Raw genomic sequence first — 22,429 nt, forward strand, 5'->3', positions numbered from 1 at the left:
ATTCTGAGTCATGAGCAGTCTATAGTGCCTGGAAATGCTATACCATGAGGCATATTTCTGAGCCTAGAGATTTCAACAGTGGTCTTTCCAGTAATTATATGAAACATATCTAGACTTATAGCTAGGAGACTGTTTACTGATGCTCTGCAGTGTATTCTCCATATCATCTTCTATGGACTGCTGGTCCACCCAGGTGGAGGAGCTGCTTCTTGTCCTGTGGAACTGCTGCTTTAGCTACCACAAATGTTCTTCTGTGGGGAATTTGGTAATTAATTCCTCATAACTACTAAGATGTCAGTGCTCCAGCAAAGGCATTCTACCTCAGCTTAACTTTGTCAGGAAGAACAAGGTAAAGGTCTCTTTTGAAAGGCACGACAATTTCTTGGGACACTGATGCATCAAACACATTATGAAATACAATGGAAATTATTTTCCTAAATTTTTATTTCCAGTTTTTCACTCCCTGGCTATGTCCTAGAAAAAACATTGCTGTTATCTCTCTAGAAAAAAATGCTAATGTTAAGCATTAACATTTTTTCCACTTAACAGATTTTTAATTCACAATTTAGATTACATTTCACCAAGTGTACAAATTTCTTGAGATTCAAACAGAGCTGTGACTCATTTCCTCTGTTCATAAATCTGAATGAACCAATTTCACCAGGCTGAAGTGTTTCATGCTGTTTGCTTATCCTTGCTCAAGACCAGCCCATAACCTGCTGTTTCAAATGTCCCTGATGCAGGAATGAGCAGATCAAGCAGAGTAAGAACTGGTCAAACACTTACTCAGTAGCTAAATGCATCCTTGTGTACTGTTTGAAACACTGGTACAGTTATTTGTTACTATCTGACCCTCTTTGTCTTAGGACTGGACTGGGAGCAGATATGGAAAAACAAATATTTTTGCAAAAGTTACAGCCTACCATGTGTAAAAAAATCCCACCAGGAATTTTTGTCTTAGTTCTATTGACATCACTATCACAGTGGCTCATCTGAGGTTTTGAGCTTGCAAACCTCTCTAGCTTTATTCATCATGAATCTAACCTTTCCTTGGTGTCCTCTGCATCTTCTGGAATTAACATACCCTTTCCTCCAAGTGTCACAAATCTGACATTGCTCTTCAGACTTTATACATGCCCTCTCTCTTACCTTTATCATTCACAAGCAGACCTTGTGCTCTTGTGCTTCTTTCTGCTGTCCCATTTTGGCACACTCACCAGCCCTCAGCATCTGAGAATCTCTTGTGATAAGCTAGTGGGGGCTGGCAACATTGAGATGAAAGAAAAAATTATTTTCAACTCATAAACTCTGATCATAACCCATACTAAGATCCATTATTATACTTCACTCTGACCCATATAATTTCCAATAAAAATCATACAAGAAGTGCTTATTTAATACATTACTTAAGAAAAAAACAAAACAAAACAAAACACCAAAACCAGGGAATTTAGCATTTGAAAGAATAGTCACAGAACAGAACTAAAAGGGGGAGACTCATGGTAGGAAAGCTTATTGCTAAGGATTAAACCCATAATATGTCAGCAGTACATACCAGTCCTGTAATTACAGGTGATATTAATAAAAGCATTAAGTATTTTAAGTCACAGAGACCTTTCAAGAGATTACTAGCAAACTAAAAACTAGACCAAGGATGATCATCTCACTTAATTGATGGGTGGTGGTGGTGGTGGTGTGTGTGTTCCCAGCCATTTTCCTCAAGTGTTGCAGGGAGCGGGAGAGAGAGAAATATAACATGGCTCTGAAAACTCTCCTGTATACTTCAGGTATGTGTTACATGCAATGGATAAGACAAAAAATCCAGTCCTGTGTGAGCAGGAAACTTGTCCCAGCTGACAACTAGCAACTTAACAGATACTGTTAAGTTTTCTCTTAATATGTTTAAAATCTTAAAATTTGGATACCCATTCCTGGATCTGGATGTCTCTATGTGGAACCTAAACTGACAGGATCAACATTTAAGCAGAAGGGACTAGCTGCGTCTCCATCCTCAGGCCCATAGGTGCTCCAGCCCTCTGAAGAAAGCAAACTCACTTGAAAAACTCACTCTCAAGAAGTCTGGAATATTTTCAGAGAAATACTGACATTAACAGGGAGCAACACTTCTAGTGTTTTCATTTTCTTGGATGAAGGTAGGACTTTCCACTTCATAGCAAGCGGACCACTGACAGATAAGCATTTCCTCAGCAATTTACACTTTCTAAGCATGAGGGACAGGGGTGGAAAAGACTGTTTTGGGAACTCTGTAGTATTTCACCTGCGACGATATGCAACAGTTGATTAAAGATGTTTCATACCTGTTTCATAAAGATGTTTCATACATCTTTCCTTTGATTTACACACAGAATTCTATCTCGGGGTATAAGTTTCTGTTAGACGCAGTTGTGTGCCCTTAAGAAGACACACGGCTCCTTCCCATTGTGCACACACATAGCTATTTCTGTTCAGTTCTGTGGGGTTTCTCTCTGGGGCTGGCAGAGAACAGTTAGCCCATAAAAAGAAAGCAAATTATAATTCGATTATTTTTGTATTGAACATATTGCTTTATATAGAAATACTTGGTTTACAGCTGTCTGAGACTAACATTCCATTCACAATGATTTATTTATTAATGTTGCTGATTTGCACACATGCACCATTTGGAGTACACAGAACAGATTTATATATAAAATTGATAATTACATTTAATTCATTGATTTGCAAATAACAAATGTATTTGGTCTAAAAAGTGTATTCGTTCATAAGAATGAAATACTGATTTTTGTGTGTAATATAAGTTTTAGATGTGCACTTGAGTAGAGGCAGCAGAACTGCTTACACTGCTTAGTGGAAGTCTATCAAGCTTTTCAACCTTATCTTTATTTTGAGGGGTTTATAGCTAGGTCATAAAAAATGAGTTTGGGCTGAGTCTTCTTTTAAGACAGTCACATATCTACTGCTTGACATCTCAGTCAAGAGCACTTTTAAGCACATTCACAAAACACATAGGTCACTATTAAGCAGTAGATGCTTAGAATAAATACCCATTACTGTAACTGTAGATTTATTTCTGTCTATAATTTCTGCAATTCACTATTTGGCTTCTTCTGTGTTTTCAGTTAAAGAAAATAATGTGTTTATTAAAGAATAATAAAAAAAACATTTTAAAAGTGCTGTGCGCTTTATAGACAAGCAAGGTGTTAAGTTAAGGCTCAGCCTGATGGTTCTGAAGACAGAGAGAGTATTTCCATGACCTGAAATGTTAATGAGTAAATGCCCTTCAGCCCTGGGGCAGAGAAACATTCAAGCACATCACAATGGTGTGTTCCAATCTCGGCAAGGCAGCAGTGCAGTTCACTGACTTGCAGATTCCTGTTATCCCCACGCACATTGTTATCATTGTGCCTAGTGTCTAGAAAGAGGAAGAGGCAATGAGCTGCATTCCAAGCAATTCTTTATATTTCTGTATAAAGTTTATATTAAGATGCCTGCTTTGCATAATAAGGTTATGCAGTGAAGTGAAATACTTCCCACCAGGCTGTAGGCTGGTGTTGCAGGAGGACACAAGTACTCAAACATCACCACTGGAGAAAATTGGCCTGTTATGTTTCCAGCCTCCCTTTCTGTGTTGTTCTCTCTCTTTTCCTGTCCTGGCTCAGTCTCATTCCCCTCTTTGGCTCTGCTGATGTGACTGATTGAGGCAGTAAACAGTGAAACAGAACACAGGAGGGAGAGGGAGAGGGAAGGGAAGGGAAGGAAAGGAAAATGGAAAAGGGAAGCGAAGCGAAGCGAAGCGAAGCGAAGAGAAGAGAAGAGAAGAGAAGAGAAGAGAAGCAGCAAAAAACACTGCAATGTGGGGGTTGAAACCAATGCCTGGTTGTTGAGGAGGGGATGGAAAATCTTTAAATTAGCCTTGTGTGCCTGGATCCTGAGTGGGTTGTTTGCAACCAGATAAACTATTAGATTACTTCTGGATGCAGGAGTTGAATGCACCATTAGCAAGTTTGCCGATGATACCAAACGAGGAGTGCTGTTGTCTTGAGGGACAGGAGGCCTTGCAGAGGGATCTAGATAGATTGGAGCATTGGGCTATGATTAATGGGACGAAATTTAACAAGTCCAAATGCTGGATTCTGCACCTAGGATGGAGTAATGCCGGGCACAAGTATAAACTGGGGGAGAAGTGGCTGGAGATGGGCTGTGCAGAGAGGGACCCGGGGGCCTGGCTGGCAGCTGGGTGTCAGTCACCGGTGTGCCCTGGCAGCCGAGGGGCAGCCTGCGCCCCGGGGGCAGCGCACAGAGCGCAGCCAGCCCTCAGAGGTGCTGGTCCCGCTGCCTTCAGCCTTGGCGCGGCCTCACCTGGAGCGCTGTGCGCAGCTCGGGGCCCACGGTTTGCCAGGGTTATGAAGGACCTTGAATGTGTCCGGAGGAGCGTGTGAAAGGGCTGGGAGGAATGTCCTGTGAGGAGCAGCTGTCTAGTGTGCAGGAAAGGGGGCTGAGGGGCAACGCCGTCGCTCACTACAGCTTCCTGGGGAGGAGAGGGGAGAGAGAAATGTTGAGATTTTCTCCCTGGGATCCAGTGAGAGGATGCGAGGGAATGGTTCAAAGCTGCACCAGGGGAGGTTTAGACTGGGACATTAGGAAGCATTTCTTTACTGAGAGGGTGGTCAGACACTGGAACAGGCTTCCTAGAGAGGTGGTCGATGCCCCAAGCCTGTCACTGTTTAAAAGACATTTGAAGAATGCCCTTAATAATGTGCTTTAACTTGGTCAGCCCTGAATTGGTCAGGCAGCTGGACTAGATGATCGCTGTAGGTCCCTTGCAACTGAAAAAGTCTAGTCTAGCCTATTTTGCAATCATATTCATTCTGTGTTCTGCCTGGCTGGGTGATAACACTGCCTAGCCTGTGCCCACCAGCAGGATGCACGTTAGCTGCAGTACTCAGCACTGTGATGGAAGAAGCTCTGAGAGCTCACCTGACTTAAAGGAAGCCTTCAGAGGTTGAGCATTTGAGAAGACACTGGGGGAAATAGGATCTCTAAGAGCAGCCCAGTTCACCATTTGAGATCCTGTGGAGTGGAGGCAATGACTGGATCTTCCTACGGCTGGACACTGCACTGAGACAGTATTTTAACTGGTGGAAATGAAATGTCTTGAAGCTAAACTTAGGCATAAATAGCTACAAATATGGTCTTCTTTTCTTTTACACTGTCTCTAATATCTGCTTTGTTGGGCTTTCTTTTTTAAGTTAAATAAAATGTATTTCCTCCAAAAAGTCTCTCCATCTGGTGATAAGAGACATTTCAAGTCTGGCAAAACATTTGTTTCTCATTCTCAAGGAAGTAAAAGTCCTAAATGTAGGTTTGGCCTGAACAGATACATTGTGGTATTAAAAAAAAAAAAAAAAAAAAAAAAAAAGAAAGAAAAAGGAAAGAGAAAAAAAAATCAGCTTATACTCAACTGTTAAACAGATCTGGAATTCAAGCTTTAAGAAGGGGGAATTAGTAGCTAGCTTTAGGAATAGGAAGGTGTGGGCAACTTAATTTCATCACATATTACATCCTAGTCAGAACAGTAACACTGTTCAACAGCAAACGGGTGAGATCTGATCTCAACTAGAAGCCTACTATAGCTAATAGTTAATGGTACAGATACTACTTCGCAGGAGATTTCCTTCAGACTCTCCACTTTTTTTTCTTTAAGTTTGTCCAAGTCTGAATTTTGTTTTTATTGTGAAACAACTTGATGAAGAAACACAATTGAATGGAATTAGATACCCTGTGTCAATTAACGTCTCTGTTGATTTGCTATGATTTCAGGATTTTATAGAATGCCTGAGTCATGAGATGTCCCTGCACAGTAGATTAATTTGGTCCCAGAGACTGGCCAAGGTATTTCCAGCTGAACAGATAGACCTAATGGAATATGACCTCTGTCACACCACACCTCAAAAGACAAGAGTGCAGACACCTGTTTTTACATTATTTCAGTCTTTGTGCTCACATGGAGACATGAAACTACTGAAACCATCTACTGATGGCTATAACTAGCCTTACAATTACTGTTAGTATAGCAGCAATGCATGGGACCTCCAAAGCTGAGTACCTATATGACAAAACCCAAAGCCTTGTGCCAGAAAGCTTACAATATAAATGAAAGAAGGATGGAAAAAGATACAATAAAAAGGTAAAAGGGAAAACATGGGGTAAAGAGATACTTATCATGACTAAGATAATTTTTAAAGAAAGGTTAAAAGGTGAATGAATGATACATTTCTGGATCCTACTGTTAGCTTCTTCACCAAAGGGCCTTCTACAAGAGCATTAGGAATCATAGCTCAGAGGCATTATGTGGGGAACCTGGCAAGTGAATTATAAGTGTCATTCTAAATAAACTGATTAGTGCATTAAAATATACAAAAGGATGTTGTTCCATTAAAAGTACTTGCAAAAACCACATAGATAGAATATTTTTTTGTAAGGAATATTTATTTTTAGTTCCATTTAAACAACCCACTTTTGTAACACATACTAAAATCTTTAGGAAACATTCTAAGAAATTTCAGGATTATAGCCACAGGGATGAATTAAATGCATTTCAGTTCTGCAGATTAAAATACAGAATATGTTTGCATCATTCTGCATTTTATTATGTTGCTGCCTTTTGGTATGCTTTACATTAAAAATACATGACTGACACTCTTTATACCAGTAAGCCTTTTTATTGAAAAAAAATATTATTGCATTAAACTACATTCCCAGGAATTCCTTGAATAACCTAAAAAAAAAGCCGTGTTGCATGTACAATAGTGCAATTCACTTAGCTACTGTATAATATAAAACACTTTATACAGAGAATACAAAACAAAATTACTAGTTTACATATTATACTAGCCAGAGTATTATCCAGTTTTAAATATAAACTTAACACTTTTAAAATCAATCTGGTCAAATGCATTTTTATGCAAATCTGCACAACAAATATACATGTTACATGTATTCCAGAAGTGACTCAGTTACAAAATGAAAACAAACAAACAAACAAATTTATCATTGTGTTATTCAGGAAACTTCTGTTATTGGAATATTACAGTGTGGGTGACCTGTTTTGTTGGATTATGTGTCCAGAATATAAAACCAAGCTAAACTAGGTTATTAACTTGGAGTGTATATATCACTGCAACCAGGATACTGTAAGTCTTTTAAAAATCAGTATAAATAAAATCAAAATTGTAGAACGGCTCCATACATCAGGCTCAATTATGCTTTAAATAATAATAAAGGTATGTATTTAAAGTACATTACTGATGAAAATCAAATATGGCAGCAATTAGAGCAAAAATATAATCTCAGCTGTGTTGATAATTTTATTACATTTCTCCAAGAAAATCCCTTCTCAGTATTGGACATTCCCTTTGTTGGTAGTCAATGATTGCTGTTTTGCTATTGTGCTGTTTCTGTTCCTTCTTAATCTCTCTTTTTTCCATCAATACCTCTCAAAATCCTAATTCCCATTATTCCAAGAATTAAATTTAATCCTTATTGTCTATTCATTTGCCTTACCACATCATCCTTGTTGGTATATACAATGATGCATGGACATCCTATGATTCGGTTCCTTCCTAGAATCCCATTGTATTGTGCATACATTAAGGGAAACTTATATAACTATTTTCCATAAATTATCTATGTAGTAGGGTATTGTTAAATTTCGTTTGGTCAGGTTTCTTGCCATAGGACTTTCTACAATATTAACATTGCCTGTAAGAAGCAGGGATACAAAATGTGTGTACACATTAAAGATGAGATTAGTCTGTCATTTCTTCTGTTCCACTTTATTCTGTGTACCTACTTTGGATTCAAATGAACTCTTATATACAATGAGAACAGCTGTTTTTTCTTGAATAGGAATGGAACTGGGCCTATAAATTTAACAGCTTGCAGGGCTGGAAATGCATCTTTTTAGGCTGGCATTAGCCCTGAACTGGTGGTGATGGCTGTGTAGCTCAGTCAGCTGCACAGGTTGACCTGCTCCTTTAAAATGTCCAATTGCAAGTGTTTCTACAGAATTATAACTAATGCTTCCAAGTGGTCCACTGAGTGACGGATCTCCACCCAGGCAAGCAAGTACTAATTTTCAGAAGTAAGTCACATTCAGTAAAATATGTTTGATTCTCAGAAAATAACATTTCACGAGCACAGAAACTATATGTAAATTTAGATCTAATTTTAAAAGATTTTCAACCAAAAATGAAAGGAAGAATTTCAAAACTGTGGAAATGTTTATTTTTAACATCTTCCACAAAGAACATTTCTGACTTCGGTAATTCTGAACCAATTATTTAAATTAAAGACGTTCTCTATAATTAAAACAAGAAAATTAAACCATAAAGATAAGTAACTCCAAAATGGCATGAATCCATTTTGTTAATGTAATTAATAGATCAGCTGTGTATCCAACCAAAAGATATTTGAGGGTACTGGTTTCTCTAACCTTTTTCAATACAAAAATGTTTTGCTTCTGCTCAGTCTCCAGATTTTTTCCTGACAGCTTTTATTTGAGGGCTCAAATGTTAAGTATCAAAAGAAACTAATCTGAAAATACAAAAAAACCCAGTTACAACTTGTAAAGCCTTTTAAAACGTTTGGCATAATACCGGTTTATGCTGAAGCAGCTGCTTTTAGAAATTAAAACAATACCATTTTATTGCAATGGATGAATCTAGTTCGATTAAAACTAAGTTAGAAAATTGGTCCTGGGTTGTATTTTAAATACTCAATTGCAATTAGATTTCTCAGTTTCTTCAGATAACTAAATAGAATGGAATAAAATCCTCCAAAGGTTTTTAAATGTGTTTTATATCAATTATGAAGTATACATTAATTGTGCGCTACCTTATTGCAAATGGATTGAAATTATTTCAAATGTTTCTAATCCAAGTAATCAGGCACTGTCTCTTGGACGCTTCACTGTCCAGTTATATTGGGAAGCATGCCTGCAGTCTAACCGCAACTATGAACTTAATTTCATGCTAAATATCCCATATTGAATTAGAAAAAATATAGAAATAGTCAAAATGTGCCATTCAAAGAAATCCTGAAGCCCTCACTTATTTCCAGATACACGTATTACTAGCAATTTCTACCACGCATCACCCTGAAAGTTGGATACATGCATTCAAACATTGCAGATTCAGAATTTTGGTTTGTATGCTGAGAGTTTGGGAAGCCATGCGAGAATCTTGACATATTTGTTTAGGTTCAGTATACCTCGAAATGCTGAGAACTGTGGCATGGTTTTCTATGAGGCTTGACCTGGAGAGCCACTTTCCAATTGGAATTTTACTTCTGCATTTTTTTGAATATCAGTGGATTTTTATAGGACCAGGCAATTGTTTGTTTGTGAAAGGGACGAAACATATTTACACATTCTTTGGGCAAGACTCTCCCACACATCAGAGCTCTGTTTGATAGGAAAGAAGTGTTGCAGTCTTGGCCAAGGACTTCTGAGGTTCGAAGACAACACTAGCTGCTTGGCTGCTCTGGACTGCTGTGGGCCACCCCCGACATACCCTATGCTACAGCCACATGCAGGCAATGCCAAAGAACTTGGCTTCTTCCCCTTCTTTCCCTTGCCTTCTTGGATGCTTGGCTCAGGGGGAAAAACAGCAGCCTGCTTGTGCCATCACAGAGGCCCCTACGCTAAGAGATTTTTTTGTTACATACCTGTGGGCAGACTGCAGTCCCTTTACACTGTCTGAGCAACATATCACAGGGATAAGATCACTGAAGTATCCTTGAGATGTTGTTGTGACCCTCTTCTTCCAGAGTTAACTCATCACCCCTCACTCTGAGGCTCCCCAGTTTATTTTGTCCAGGAGGCAGAACCAGGGACTTGTGGTCCCAAACACCTTCTTTTTTGCTCAGTCTGAAAAAACAGACCAAGACCTGTGCTGTTGCATATACACACTCAGAAAAACAAACCTTTGAGGTGTGTCAAGATTGCTCTACCTTAAATTGTGTGGCTTTAAATCACTCATCAGTGTTGACATTCTTGGTCCTGTTGTGTCTGGGTGCTGTGGTCCCATTCCTACTGATAGTCACAGACTTCACTTCAGGCTGTTCTTTCCAAACCTTCTGCAGAATGACACTAGCCGGACCCCGTCCTCCTTGTGATAGTATCATAAAATGCTTTAAACCAGCTTTTACTCACCGATAGGAGAACAAAATCAACATTCATATGCCATCATACAGAATGTGGATTTTAAAATATTTGTTGTTGTGCTCCCAGCCAAACAGTAGATTTCCCCTCAGACACATGATTGAACACTGAATAATTTATTTTATTCAGATTTGGTTTTGGAGCTGTGGTGTAATTATTTGGGCTAGTTTAAATAGCTAGAAACACTGAAAACTTCTTTTATTGTAGGTAACTGTTGGGTCTGGCTAGAGTAAGAATAGTGATGGGGCTCTTGCCCTTGGAATAATGGATGAACTAAAGGAGCTGGATGTATAGCAGAAGGTGTGGCTCCATTCAGGTGCGGTGTAAATATGGCTGGGATATATGCAGTGTGTGGTAGTGCGGGGAAGGTCAGTGGGGAAGGGTGGAGGGGGGCGGTGGACATCAAGTGCAATGGGTGTCCTGTCAGCAAAGCAGGGTGGGTGGGAATGAGGGCTGGTGCTAATGGGGAAAGTGATATGGGGGTGAAATGTGCCTGAGAGAAGGGGTGGAGGTGTGCCAGGGAGAGATGGCTGCCGTGGGGATGTACAGATGCTGAGACAGCAAAGCGTTGCAGCAGTGTGTGGTGGATGGTGGTGACAGTGGCGTGCTGCTGAACAGGGAGGGCAGGAACTGCTGGTGTTGCAGAGAAGGCAGCTGGCCCTGGGGCAGGCAAAACTTTCAGGTGTTTCGCCAGAAGTTGTTTCTGCATATGCTGCTGGGCTTGCAGCTGAAGCAACCTGTATTTGTCTACTTCCTCTGGTGAAAACGTGATAGGCTGCTGCGTTAAAGGAGAGGAGGTGGATTTACTGTACACTTCCAGGTCATTTACTGTGTCATCATACTTCTGCATAGCATTGTCACAAAGAGAGTCCAAACTGCCTTCTGCCCGGTTCGAGTCCATGGTTGCATCATGTAGTTGTTCTTTGGTCTCCGTTGAATTAGTGACAACAGAATATTTATTAGAGGGAAAAGCACCAGGGAAGTCTTTTGGTACTGGGTCACAGCTTTGTATAAAGGGTTGCACTTCACTAATGAAGAGATTGGATTGTTCCTTTATTGCTGTGTTCCTTTTTATGCTCCGGCTCTGATAGCTTGTTCCTATTTGAATGATGTCTTTAAAAAGACAATGATCATAATCAGTGCCTGTTGAAAGAGCAACATTAGTTATCTCTGACGCTTCCAAGTTGTTTTCCTTCCCACTGGTTTCCAATGAACTGATTTCATCATGCCCCATGTCATTTTTACCTATGTTTAGCAGTTTCTCTGGCAAAGGTAACATTGCAATGTCATCTACCGATGATGGAAACTGAAGAGCAAAGTGACTCTGTGAGTGATCCTTTACTTCTATCCCACAAGCATTTGAAAATCTCTCTGAATCATGCATTTGCCCCTGGGTTTTCTTGGACTGCACTCTTTCTAAAAGTAACTTGGCTGTCAGTGACTTTCTTTTTCCACAGATGCCTTTTGCCAGGGTTTCTGAAGAGTAGGCAGCAAAGTTTTTTGCCTGACCACTCATACTCAGAGAGTCGTAATGTGCAGTTTCAGCTTTTCCCGATTTGGTGTTAGAACCTCTTTCTGCATCCTCTTTTGTTTTGTTTCCACAGTTGTCAGCCTCTTTTGAGAAGGATCCTGTACTGCTGCCTCTTGATATTCTGCTACTGGATGATCTTTCACTGCTTCTTGAATCTCTGGTGGAACAACTTTTGGAGCTATGGTAGCTTCTACTTCTACTATGCACTTTTCCAAAATGCCGGTGCCTACGTCGGCTGTGTTTAGATCTGTCTCTGTGTTGTAAAACTTTATGTCTCAAACATCTTTGATATTTAACTGTGCCCCTCTGTGTACAGTTTCTAGTTCTGTGACTTCTACTGTGACAAAGATAATCCTCATCTGTATCATCAGAAGTGAAAATACACTTGTGCTTTCTGTGTTTACATTTGTGCCTTTCAGCTGTCTTCCTCTTTCTTTTACAACAAAAAAGCAAATGATTTCTGCTATGATTGTTTGATGTGGGACTCATGTAGCTTATGCAGCTGCTTGTACTGCTAACTGAAGTGTCAGAATAGCTGGAATGTCTGTCAGAGGAGGACTTTTGAGGAGACGGGAATCTCCAGCATCTTGTGTAACTTCCGCATCCTTCATTTTCTGAATACCTGCTTGTTGAACTGGATTGATAACTAAGGAAACTTCCACTAGAGTCTTTTCCACTGTCACTTATGTCACTGCTACAGCTGGCCACATCTTGAATGGATCTGCAGTCATTTTGGTTTTCACGTTTTTCTTCAGAATAAATTAAATGACATTTTGCAGCTTTAGACTTTTTAATCCTAGACATAAAAGCAGAAAATGAAATGCTTTCATTTCTAATATTCTGGATTTTTCTTTCACAGCTATGAAAATGATACTTTAAAGGTCTTCTCAGTGTTGTTGTATGAAGACTTTTTTCTGTCATATAATCCTTTTGTGAGACATCAAGGTAAGCAGGCACTTTGGGTATATTTTCATTCAAATAATCTGCAATGCATTTTTGACCATTTTTATTCATTTCTTTCCCTATGTCTGACTCAGCTTTTTGCTTGGCCTTTCTTGGATTTAGGGAAGCTTTCATCTTCTTTGGTTTCAACAACTGATTATCTTGTTCATTTGACATTTGCTTGTGTGTTATTAAACCTGAGGCTTCATTTTCACCTTCAGTCCTATTTATAGAGTGTTCTTTACAGGTGTCTTTGTTTGTTGCATGATGGTTACTGTCTCTGTGATTTAAAGAGAGTCTGAAGTCAAAATACAATGGATTACAGCCATATGAAATACAGGGCTCGGTTTTTGTAAACAAAAGTAATTCTGTGGGCCACTGCAGCGCAGTGGTGCCATCTTTGCTCACTACGTGGAGGAAAGGCAATGCCTGGGGCTTAACCTCTTTAACCGTTGTCTCCCTTGGATGTGTTTCCATATTCCCATTTGTGGTTCCTAAACTCTCCGAAGATCTTTCTCTTTTTACCATCCCAGGACTGTCATTAATGTTTCTTGTGCATGCCAGTTCAGGTGCTGGCTGTCTTGGGAGCTCAGGTAACTGGTCAGGCAGGTGTGCATTGCTGTGCTTGTGGGTGTTCAGCTGTGTACAAAAATTGCTAGCTTGGCATGAAGCTGAAATGAGAGTTTCTAACAATTGCTCAGACTCATTCAATTTGCTCTCTTGCTCTGTTTCTCTAAGTGAACCAGAAAAATCCAAATTTGAAAGCTGTATTTTGACTTTGGAAAATGAAGGATGAGCACTGACCTTTTCTTCTAATTCTCTATCACTACTTTTATCATTTTCCTTTAGCATTTTAGGTTTTGCAGCTGCATGACTTGATGCATTGTTATCCAAATCCATTTGGCCTTGTGTAGCAGGTGGCCCTTTATCCAAGCTTGCTTTCATGTCCTCCTCTAAAAGTGTGCTGGAACGACAGTCCTCAAGAGCTTGCTTTGTTTTATGGTTGGGGGATTCACTACAATCATTTCCTTCCTCAGAGTTCTCACTGAAGACTGATGCCGAGGACTCAAGCCTCAAAGGGACTTTTTTAGAGAATGAGAAAGACACTCCTGCCCTTTGAGAAGTATTGGTGCTATCTGGGAACACTTGTGAGACTTGATTTCCAAGCGCATGGGGTCTTTCAGTAGAGGACTGGTACCTGCTTATGATAAGCTGCTGTTTCTCTAGTACACTGCTGGAGAAACCTTGTCCTTCACTTGTGGCAGTTCTCTGAGAACTGGCTGTGAACTTGCCGCCCTTGTACAGGAAAATACCATCTGATGATTGCTGCTTTTCCACGACTAATCTGGGGGCTTTAAGCAATGGTCCACTCCCAGTGACGCTGTAAGGTATATAAATATAAAAAAAAGAGAAAGCTCTATTAAGTAACCAAGTTAAGGCAGAACTCGCATTTGACAATGGCTGTCTGCTAAAGAAGTGTGTCATTCATGCTGTTATGAGGCAGAACTAAATTTCTAAAGATTCAAAAAGTTAAATGTGCAGTCTAGCCCTGAACTTCTGCTCCTAAATGGGCAAGACAGTCTTTACATACAGAAAATTTTATGATTTGAAGTCAGCACATGAAAGATCTTATTCAGAGTTGTGCCCATATACATCAAGAATAAACAACATTGTCTTTACTCTGAATTTATATCAAGGAGAATCTGGTCTGTGGTAAGTTGTGGTTTTCTGAGAGGCCACTGCAAAGGAAATTGTGCCTTATTCAAAATGAGGCATTTCCACTTGAATCAACTGCAGAATCAAACTCTATCAGATAGAGCAAAGGCAGCATTCTGCTTGCTTGTTGGGGGTTGTATGTACTTTTAAGAGCAGAGTTTTATTTTATCTTTATATTATTTCACAATGAATGACTTTGTGAAATATTCAAAGAGACATTAATACTGAAATTATCACTAAATATTGGTGGGGAAAAGGAGACAAGGTGGATTTCCATCAATATGGAACTTCAGGGCTCTCATTATCAACCACCATTTGACTGACTCTTACTATACTTTCTCTTTCTGTATTCTACTTTCATTAATAACATTTTTTCTCTTCCCCAGACCTCTCAGATTTTAAATCTGTGGTTTAGATTTTTTGTACTTAAAAAGAAATATCAATAGCAACATGGTTCAGTGATGGATTTGGCAGCCCTGGGTTAATGGTTGGACTTGATGATCTCAAAGGTCTTTTTCAAGCGAAATGACTCTATGATTCTATTCTAAGAAGGCCTTAACAAACATGGTAAAACACTGATTTCTTGCAATAAATAATTAAATGAGATCGGAATAACTGTTGCCATTTTCCATTAGAGATGAGACATATACAGCCACCATACACATGTTATTCCAAGCAGTATTTTAAACATGCATTTCATTAGACCAGTTATCTAAATTTGCTATCAATGCAGTACCACAGTACACATACATGAAAAAATCTTGGAACCAGCTTCAGTAAAGAGTTTGATTAAAAATTACAGACATTTTAATTAAATGTAAGTAAATTATGACTGCTAGATCTGCGTAACAGCTATATATAAATAGGCTAGCATGTTTTATAAATGTTACAAAAATGCATTGATCTTCAGCAGTGGGAATGACATAAAGACTCCCTAGAGTAGGGTCAACTCAGAGTATGAGAGTATGTATGCATTTCTGAGAATACATTTGCATTTACCACAAATTTGGCATCAGGAGATACAAATTCACTACTGTACATTAGGAAGAAATTACCTCTCGGAGAAGACATGTAAAAAATCCTTTTCAAAGTCTCCTTGAAACAGCAAAATAAAGCTGTATTTTCAGTTTTTCTGTGCATGAGACTAACAGTAATTTAGTAATTTCGTTGTCAAATTGTATTAGCTTGTTGTAAGGAGCTCTGTTGGAACCTGAGACACTGTACTCGGGGGCAATAGCAATTGTGTGTGTGTGCAGAATTTTACTTAGAAAGGCTGACTTTCTGTCTTGCCCGAGCAACGGGGTGCTACCACCCCTCTGCCAAGATCATGGCTCTCAGCCACGCCTGAACCTATTAGTACTTAAAAATAGGAATAGCAAGCATTGTCTTTCCAGGCTCTTTGTAAAGGAGGGAAAAAAAAAAAAACCCAAACCAAAACAAACCTAAAAGCAAACCTGTTTTTTCCCTCCCAGCCTCACTCTGGCTTTCCTATTATCACTGACCTTATCAATCTATCTGAGACTACATCTTCAAGTGTGTGGACATAAAGGCATCTTCCCACAGGCAGTTACATTTCTTTCAGTAGATTTGTATGAAGATGGAGTTGTAACCATAAAAGTGATACATTAGCACTAAACTGTTGTACTGCAGCAGATTACTCAAAAGCAATTACATAGGCCAAAATGAGTGTATAATAAACTCTGAATGTTATTATTTCCAGGGTACAGTAAGCTTGATACGAATTTAAAAGGATGCCAGTTTAATTATCTACTTAACTCGTTACGGTCATAGATTAACATAAACAATTGGTCTGGTGGCAATCTATTCTACTGAAGCATTCAGTGTCATTAAACAAAGGAGATTTCTCAAATGTAATGGTTTATTTGTGTAAACTTTGTACTAATATCTTGATATTCATCAATAGAGCTAACGGTATTGGATAAACTTAACTCGGTTAATTGCTTGTTTTTCATTCACATAATGACACTTTCATTACTCTACTGAGAAACTGTGAGAATAACCTCACTATACTAAAAGTAGTGCAAATGATACACAGACTAACTACAGATGCTTTAAAGGTTTTTTTCCTCTCCCATTCACCTACTGTCAAATGATAAGACAGTTACCTATTCAGGTCAGTCTGAATAAGGTAAAATGGTGATATTATAAAACCATCTTCAAATGGCTCAGTTCAGAAGAGATGAGAATAACTGGCTACAGGAAAGAAGAACACAAACCTTCAAATAGCAAGTAATTAATTCATGGGTTTTCAATTTTATGGTTTGCAGAGCAGGAACATTTGGAGTCAGGGACAGCTGAAAACAGGTTACAGTGTACACAATCTCTGTACATTACAGAGTGTAGGAGTAAAAATATGGAGATTTCTTCTGGGACTGAGGAAAGAGGACATTAAAACATAACACAAGTTTTAAATACTTGCCATTCTGACTGCTTCCGTAACTCTGCAAGCTGGTGGAGCCTCTTGAGTGCTTTTTCCTGTTTCTTCTCATCTTTCCATGACTTTGAAGCCACATTTCGAGCAAATTCCCTTTGTTTTAAATCTTTCAATCTCTGTGTGAAAAGAACAAAAAGAGAAGGGATTAAATATGTACACAGCAGATGCATTTCCTCTTGCTCAATTTATTTGCTTTTGGTGAAGTTAGCATGTAAATGGAGAGTAAAAATATACTTAAAATGCTATCATCTTAAAGAGAGATCGAAAATGCTATTTTTGCCTAACAAAATGACATGATTGGGCCATTGCTATTTAGTTGATGTATACCTACATATGAATGATAGCTTTTTAGTTTCTTCTGAATATACAAATCTTCTGTTGTGTACAAATACATACACAAAACCAGACTCCATTTAATGTAGTTGAAATTTTCCTATTTAATTCAGTCAGTAGAAATTCAGTCTGTTGAAATTCAGCCCGCAGGCATACAGTGGAATAAAGCTGAGCTCGTGTGTGTAATGTATTTTATAGATCTCTGTACTTGCACATGTATGCATGGATATATGTGTACTTCTGTGTTGGTTTTCTTGGCTTTTGAAGATGCATTTGTTTTTCAAAAGACAGAACTACTGTCTGAAATATTTGATCAGGAAACACTTTTATGGTTATTTTCACAATTTTTTTAGTTTCCTCAAACATCTACAAATCAGGTAATTCTTGTTGGAGAGAGCAAAATTCTTTGTCTTTATTACATTTTTTATTACGTGGTTTTGCATTGCTGATAGTATAAGGAAAAGTGAAGAACACAGAAACCAAACAGTGTCAAGAACATCCTCTGAAAAAAAGTGGTGCTATCTTGCCTTTGAGTTCACTGTGCTCTCTAGGACTCAGCAGGTCACGTCCAACCTCACAACTTCCCAGTTCAGATCCATGCTTCCGTGCTCCATGACAGAAATGCCTTCCTCCCTTCACTACCTCTACAGTTCCATGGTGTTTGGGGAAGGCAGGTTTATAAGCCAGAAGAGAGCTCTGGTGCATTCAGTCAGATGCCCAAACTGGAAACCTTGAGAACCAGGACTAAGAACTAAACCACTGCATCCACTTGCCCCTTGGTCTGGAGGCAGCCCTGTGCTCTTCTGTGAAATTCAGAACTACAGTATCAACACCAGAAAATACTAAATTTTCCATGGAGCCCATAGAGTTGTTTTTGCAAGCTAGACTTGAAGAAAGGCAGTATCACAGTCATTTTTAAACTGTTGCTCAGCTGCCAGCATCTACGGTTACCTGACTGCCCACCAGCACCTAAAGATCAACATCCTAATTGTTACCATCATCTCATGCTGTTGTTTCCCTGTAGCATGGCCAGACATGCAAACGTGCATCAGTAGGATAAACTGGAGGCTGACCCAGCACTGTAAGCAGCAAAGATCGCTTTTTGCAGCTCAGGTATGTGCAGCAGTCTAGCCATGGCACAGAGGTCTGCACAGGCCAGCAGGCATCCACGTTTGAAAAACAGGGCTGACTCCTCAACTTGTAAGGGTCAAGAGAATGACAAATGCATGAGAGAGAACGGCTTTCTGGAGAGAGGTCTAGATTTTGTCAGTAGATGAAGGCAAAATGAATAGGTGAAAACCACTGTGTGGTTCTTTTATACCATCTAAAGAGATGGCAGCTTTTTTTTTTCTCCAGCTAAAATGAAGTCATCTAGTTAGTGGCAATGACATAATATGACAGAGAGGCATAGAGGAACCCTTGGTGGAAAAAGGCCATGCACGGTTCATGATTACATTCTGTGAAGAGTGTTGGAAAGCTATGGTAGGTATCTCCCACCACTGTCACTTCAGCTTCCTTCAAGTATGGCATTTTTTTAAAAGCCAGGTAACATCTGTGACAGAAAAATACATAAATGCTGGGAGAGTAAGAGCAGAAGTTTCTTGTTTGCTATCAGCCTTCTGGACCCCAAGACACGTGCCTCTGAGCACTGATCTGGAGATTGGCTGGGCTGCCCAAAAATCAGCTGCTCAGGGAGCTTAAGAGTTGGCTCTCAACCACTCTCGTGTCTCTGCACAGGCAAACTCCCTTTGATGAGGGTGAGAAGGCCAGAAAGGCAGTTGCTCAGGGAACTGGTGCACCACCAACCAGCAAGAACCATCCTACCACTTGTTGAAAGTTTAACCGTATTCATCAGAAATATTTACAGTCTGTCAAATCTGTACGTTTCTCTGGAAAGCTTCTCTCAGCGCCAACATCTAGTACTTTACTGAACTAGACTTTGAAACAGGACAGCTGCAAAGTCCTCTTTAAAGCTCTTAGGCTTAAGTTCCTTGGAAATAAATGGTTGCTCCACCACATTTTTAGCTTTTTCTTGCCCCCTTACATGCCTTCCCTCACTGGCCACTCACCCCTTGGCAGGCCAGTCACACAGTGCTCCATTCCCTCAACCTCATTCCCTGCAAAGTAAAATGGATGAATATGTAAGACAAGTTTACCTTTGGACCAAGAAAGAAGCTTTTCAAATAATATGTTAAAGCCAAAACTGTAAAAGAAATCAGAGAATCTTCCCAGAATGAATCCACTTTCTGTCACCTAAGTAATATTTGCAAGAGTGTAGGGTTATTTAAGCAGTACAGATCCTGTCCTCCATAGAAAAACATAGTCAGTCTTGAGTCTTACTAACATCTTCAATGTGAAGAAAGGGCAAAGAAACACATTTGAGAAATGTCCTTTAGTGCTGCTTGCTAGGTTTTAGTTGTCACTGTGAGCTGTTTGGTATCACACATAAAGCATTCATGGGAAAAACACAAACAGTTTCTACCTGTCAGGGAAACAAAGAACCATGTGAAAGCTGGCACTATGGAGTGCAGGTATTGCAAAGCAATGCCGTTTCACTTCTTTGACAGTTAGGATGATAATCAACAAAGCAAATGGACCAACACTAAGAATAGAAGTTCTAGCAGTATTTTTTGCTCTGTAATGGCATACAGCATGTGTCAAGGAAGGAGAAAAGAGCAGAAAAAATGTAGGTAAACATAGCAGAGGACTCATCAACCAGAGATGAAATCCAAGAAATCTAAAGCGGTCTGAGCAGAGAAAGGGCTCTCCCTGCACATCCCCTCATCAAAATAAAAAAAGCTGCACTGCCAGAGCTCCAGTTAGGAATCATAATGAAGTTTGTCAGCAATGTTGGATAGACCATGGGACTGCCTGCTGAACCTGCAAACCCATGGTTTTCTTCACTAATAACCTGTGCCAGACTCCTGACAGGCACACAAATATTTTCCGCAGGTGGTGCACAACAGCATGCACTGAGCAGGTACTTGAATGACAACCCTAAACTCAGCAGGTGCACTTGAAAATTAACATCGCTTTACACAGCAATTGCATTTTTCATGTAATTAGGTACTTAACTGGGCATTCATATACAGGCACGTGTAATAAATTATGATTTATTTAACAGCAATCTTGTGGTCTGTCCTTCACCTGCTACAAATATAATTGCCATGCAGTTATATTTAAATTTTAGACTCATATTCTATTCTTCCTCTGGGTTTTGTGCACATGTGCATGTGGACATTGCCTTATCTAAAAGTAACCCATCCCTCTTTTATAAACACCCACACAGAATATTAAAAGACTACAAAATAGTATTGATTTTTATGGAAAGATGTACTTATACAACCAGGTCTGAGTCATGTTGGCCTCTCAAAAACTGCTGAATCTGTTCTTTTCCTCCTGAACTCTGGTATGAATCACCAGGAGATTCAAATGAGTTAATGGAGCTGCATCTTCGCTACGTACTTTTGCTAGACATGAAATATCTGTGGCCAAATACCGGTAATTTAGCAATTTCTCCCCATTCTTAATGTTGGGTTGTTTTTTTAAACTTGTTTCTTTATTGTGGTCAGTACTTGCTTTTCACTGACCTATGAGCACTTGTAACATACTCACTGCTGGCTGCATTTGCAGTACTGAGATTCCTTTCTTTCCAGAATTATGATCCTGATTTCTATTCCTCCCTGTGCAGGTGAACATTTCTCTGGATTGCTATTCATCTGGTCAAATTTAGATGCCTATAGTAGTTGCTTTAGATTTTCTTTACAAGCACTGGAAAGAAATAAGCACTTTTAGGGACCTAATCACCTCTTCTTAAAGCAGCTGTCTAAAACAAGAGAGATAAAGTGATCTTTTCATTGTGTACGGAGGGTATTAAGGGCAGCTATCTTATTTATTAAGGGCTGTTCCTCTAAGAGGGTGACACAGCTGACAGCCCAGCTGAAGGGCCTCTGCACAACTGCACGCAGCACAGGCAGCAAACAGGAGGAGCTGGAAGCCACCATGCTGCTAGAAAGCTACAGCCTAGTTGCCATTACTGAAACTTTGTGAGACGAATCCCATGGCTGGAGTGCAGCTATGGATGGCTAGAGGCTGTTCAGAAGTGGTAGGTGAGGAAGCAGAGGTGGAGAGATTGCCCTCTACATCAAGAAATGGATTGAATGTGAAGAGCTAACTCTGAAAAGTAGCCGTGAGCACATTGAAAGCTTATGGGTAAGAATTAGAAACCAAGGCAACAAAGGGAACCTTGGGGTTGTTGGCTCCTACAGGCTGTCTGATCAAGGAGAGCCTATTGACAAAATCTTCTTGTTCCAGCTAGAGGAGGCATTGCACTCACAGGCTGTTGCCCTGCTGGGGGACTTCAACCACCTCAACATCTGCTGGAAAAGTAGCATGGTGAGCTGTAGGCAATCCAGGAAGTTCCTGAAATGTGTTGAGGATAAATTCTTAAGTCAGGTAATAGACAGCCTTACCAGAAGGGATGCGATACTGGACCTGTTGGTAACCAACACAAGTAACCTAATCGGTGATGTCAAGATGGGGGGCTGCCTGGGCTGCAGTGATCGTGCCCTGGTGGAGTTCACATTCCTGAGGGGTATGGGTCGAGTGAAGAGTAAAGTCAGGATCCTGAATTTTAGGAAAGCAAACTTCCAGCTGTTCAAGGAGTTAGTCAATAGGACCCCCTGGGAAGCTACCCTCAGGGACAAGGGAGGAGAACTGAGCTGGAAGATCTTTAAGGATGCTTTCCACAGAATGCAAGAGCTCTTGAATCCCCAAGTGTAAGAAATCAGGAAAGGAGGCTGACATGGTTGAATCAAGACCTGTTGGTCAAACTCAAGGGCAAGAAGGAAATGCACAGCAGTGGAAGCAGGTACAGGTATTCTGGGAAGGGTATAGGGATGATGCCCAGTTGTATATGGTTGGGGTCAGGAAGGCCAAGGCACAGCTGGAGCTGAACTTAGCAAGAGATGCAAAGAATAACAAGGATTTTTACAGGTATTTCAGCCAGAAAAGGAAAGTCAAAGAAATTATATTGCCCCCATGATGAACAAGACTGGCAAATTGGTAATAATGGACGAGGAGAAGGCTGAGGTACTCAATAATTTTGACTCAGTCTTCGCTGGCAACCTCTCTTCCTACACCTCTTGAGTGGATGGACCGCAAGACAGGGACTGAGAGAGCAAAGTTTCTCCCACTGTAAGAGAAATACAGGTTTGTGACCACCTGAGCA

At 39.9% G+C, this 22,429-nt stretch overlaps 1 protein-coding gene across 1 annotated transcript in view; it reads right to left on the reverse strand.

The window, feature by feature from the left end:
* Nucleotides 1-6,706: 6,706 nt before the first annotated feature.
* The window catches only part of ZNF804B (zinc finger protein 804B), a 74,817-nt gene continuing 59,094 nt past the window's right edge, over nt 6,707-22,429 (reverse strand). The window contains exons 3-4 of the mRNA XM_056338045.1: nt 16,852-16,982; nt 6,707-14,076 (exon numbers count right to left, since the gene is read on the reverse strand). Of these exons, the coding sequence (XP_056194020.1) occupies nt 10,386-14,076; nt 16,852-16,982 (3,822 nt within the window). The 3' untranslated portion in view covers nt 6,707-10,385. The remainder of the gene's footprint in view (nt 14,077-16,851; nt 16,983-22,429) is intronic.

This window comes from Falco biarmicus, chromosome 4 (assembly GCF_023638135.1).
Source record: "Falco biarmicus isolate bFalBia1 chromosome 4, bFalBia1.pri, whole genome shotgun sequence".
Lineage (NCBI taxonomy): Eukaryota > Metazoa > Chordata > Aves > Falconiformes > Falconidae > Falco > Falco biarmicus.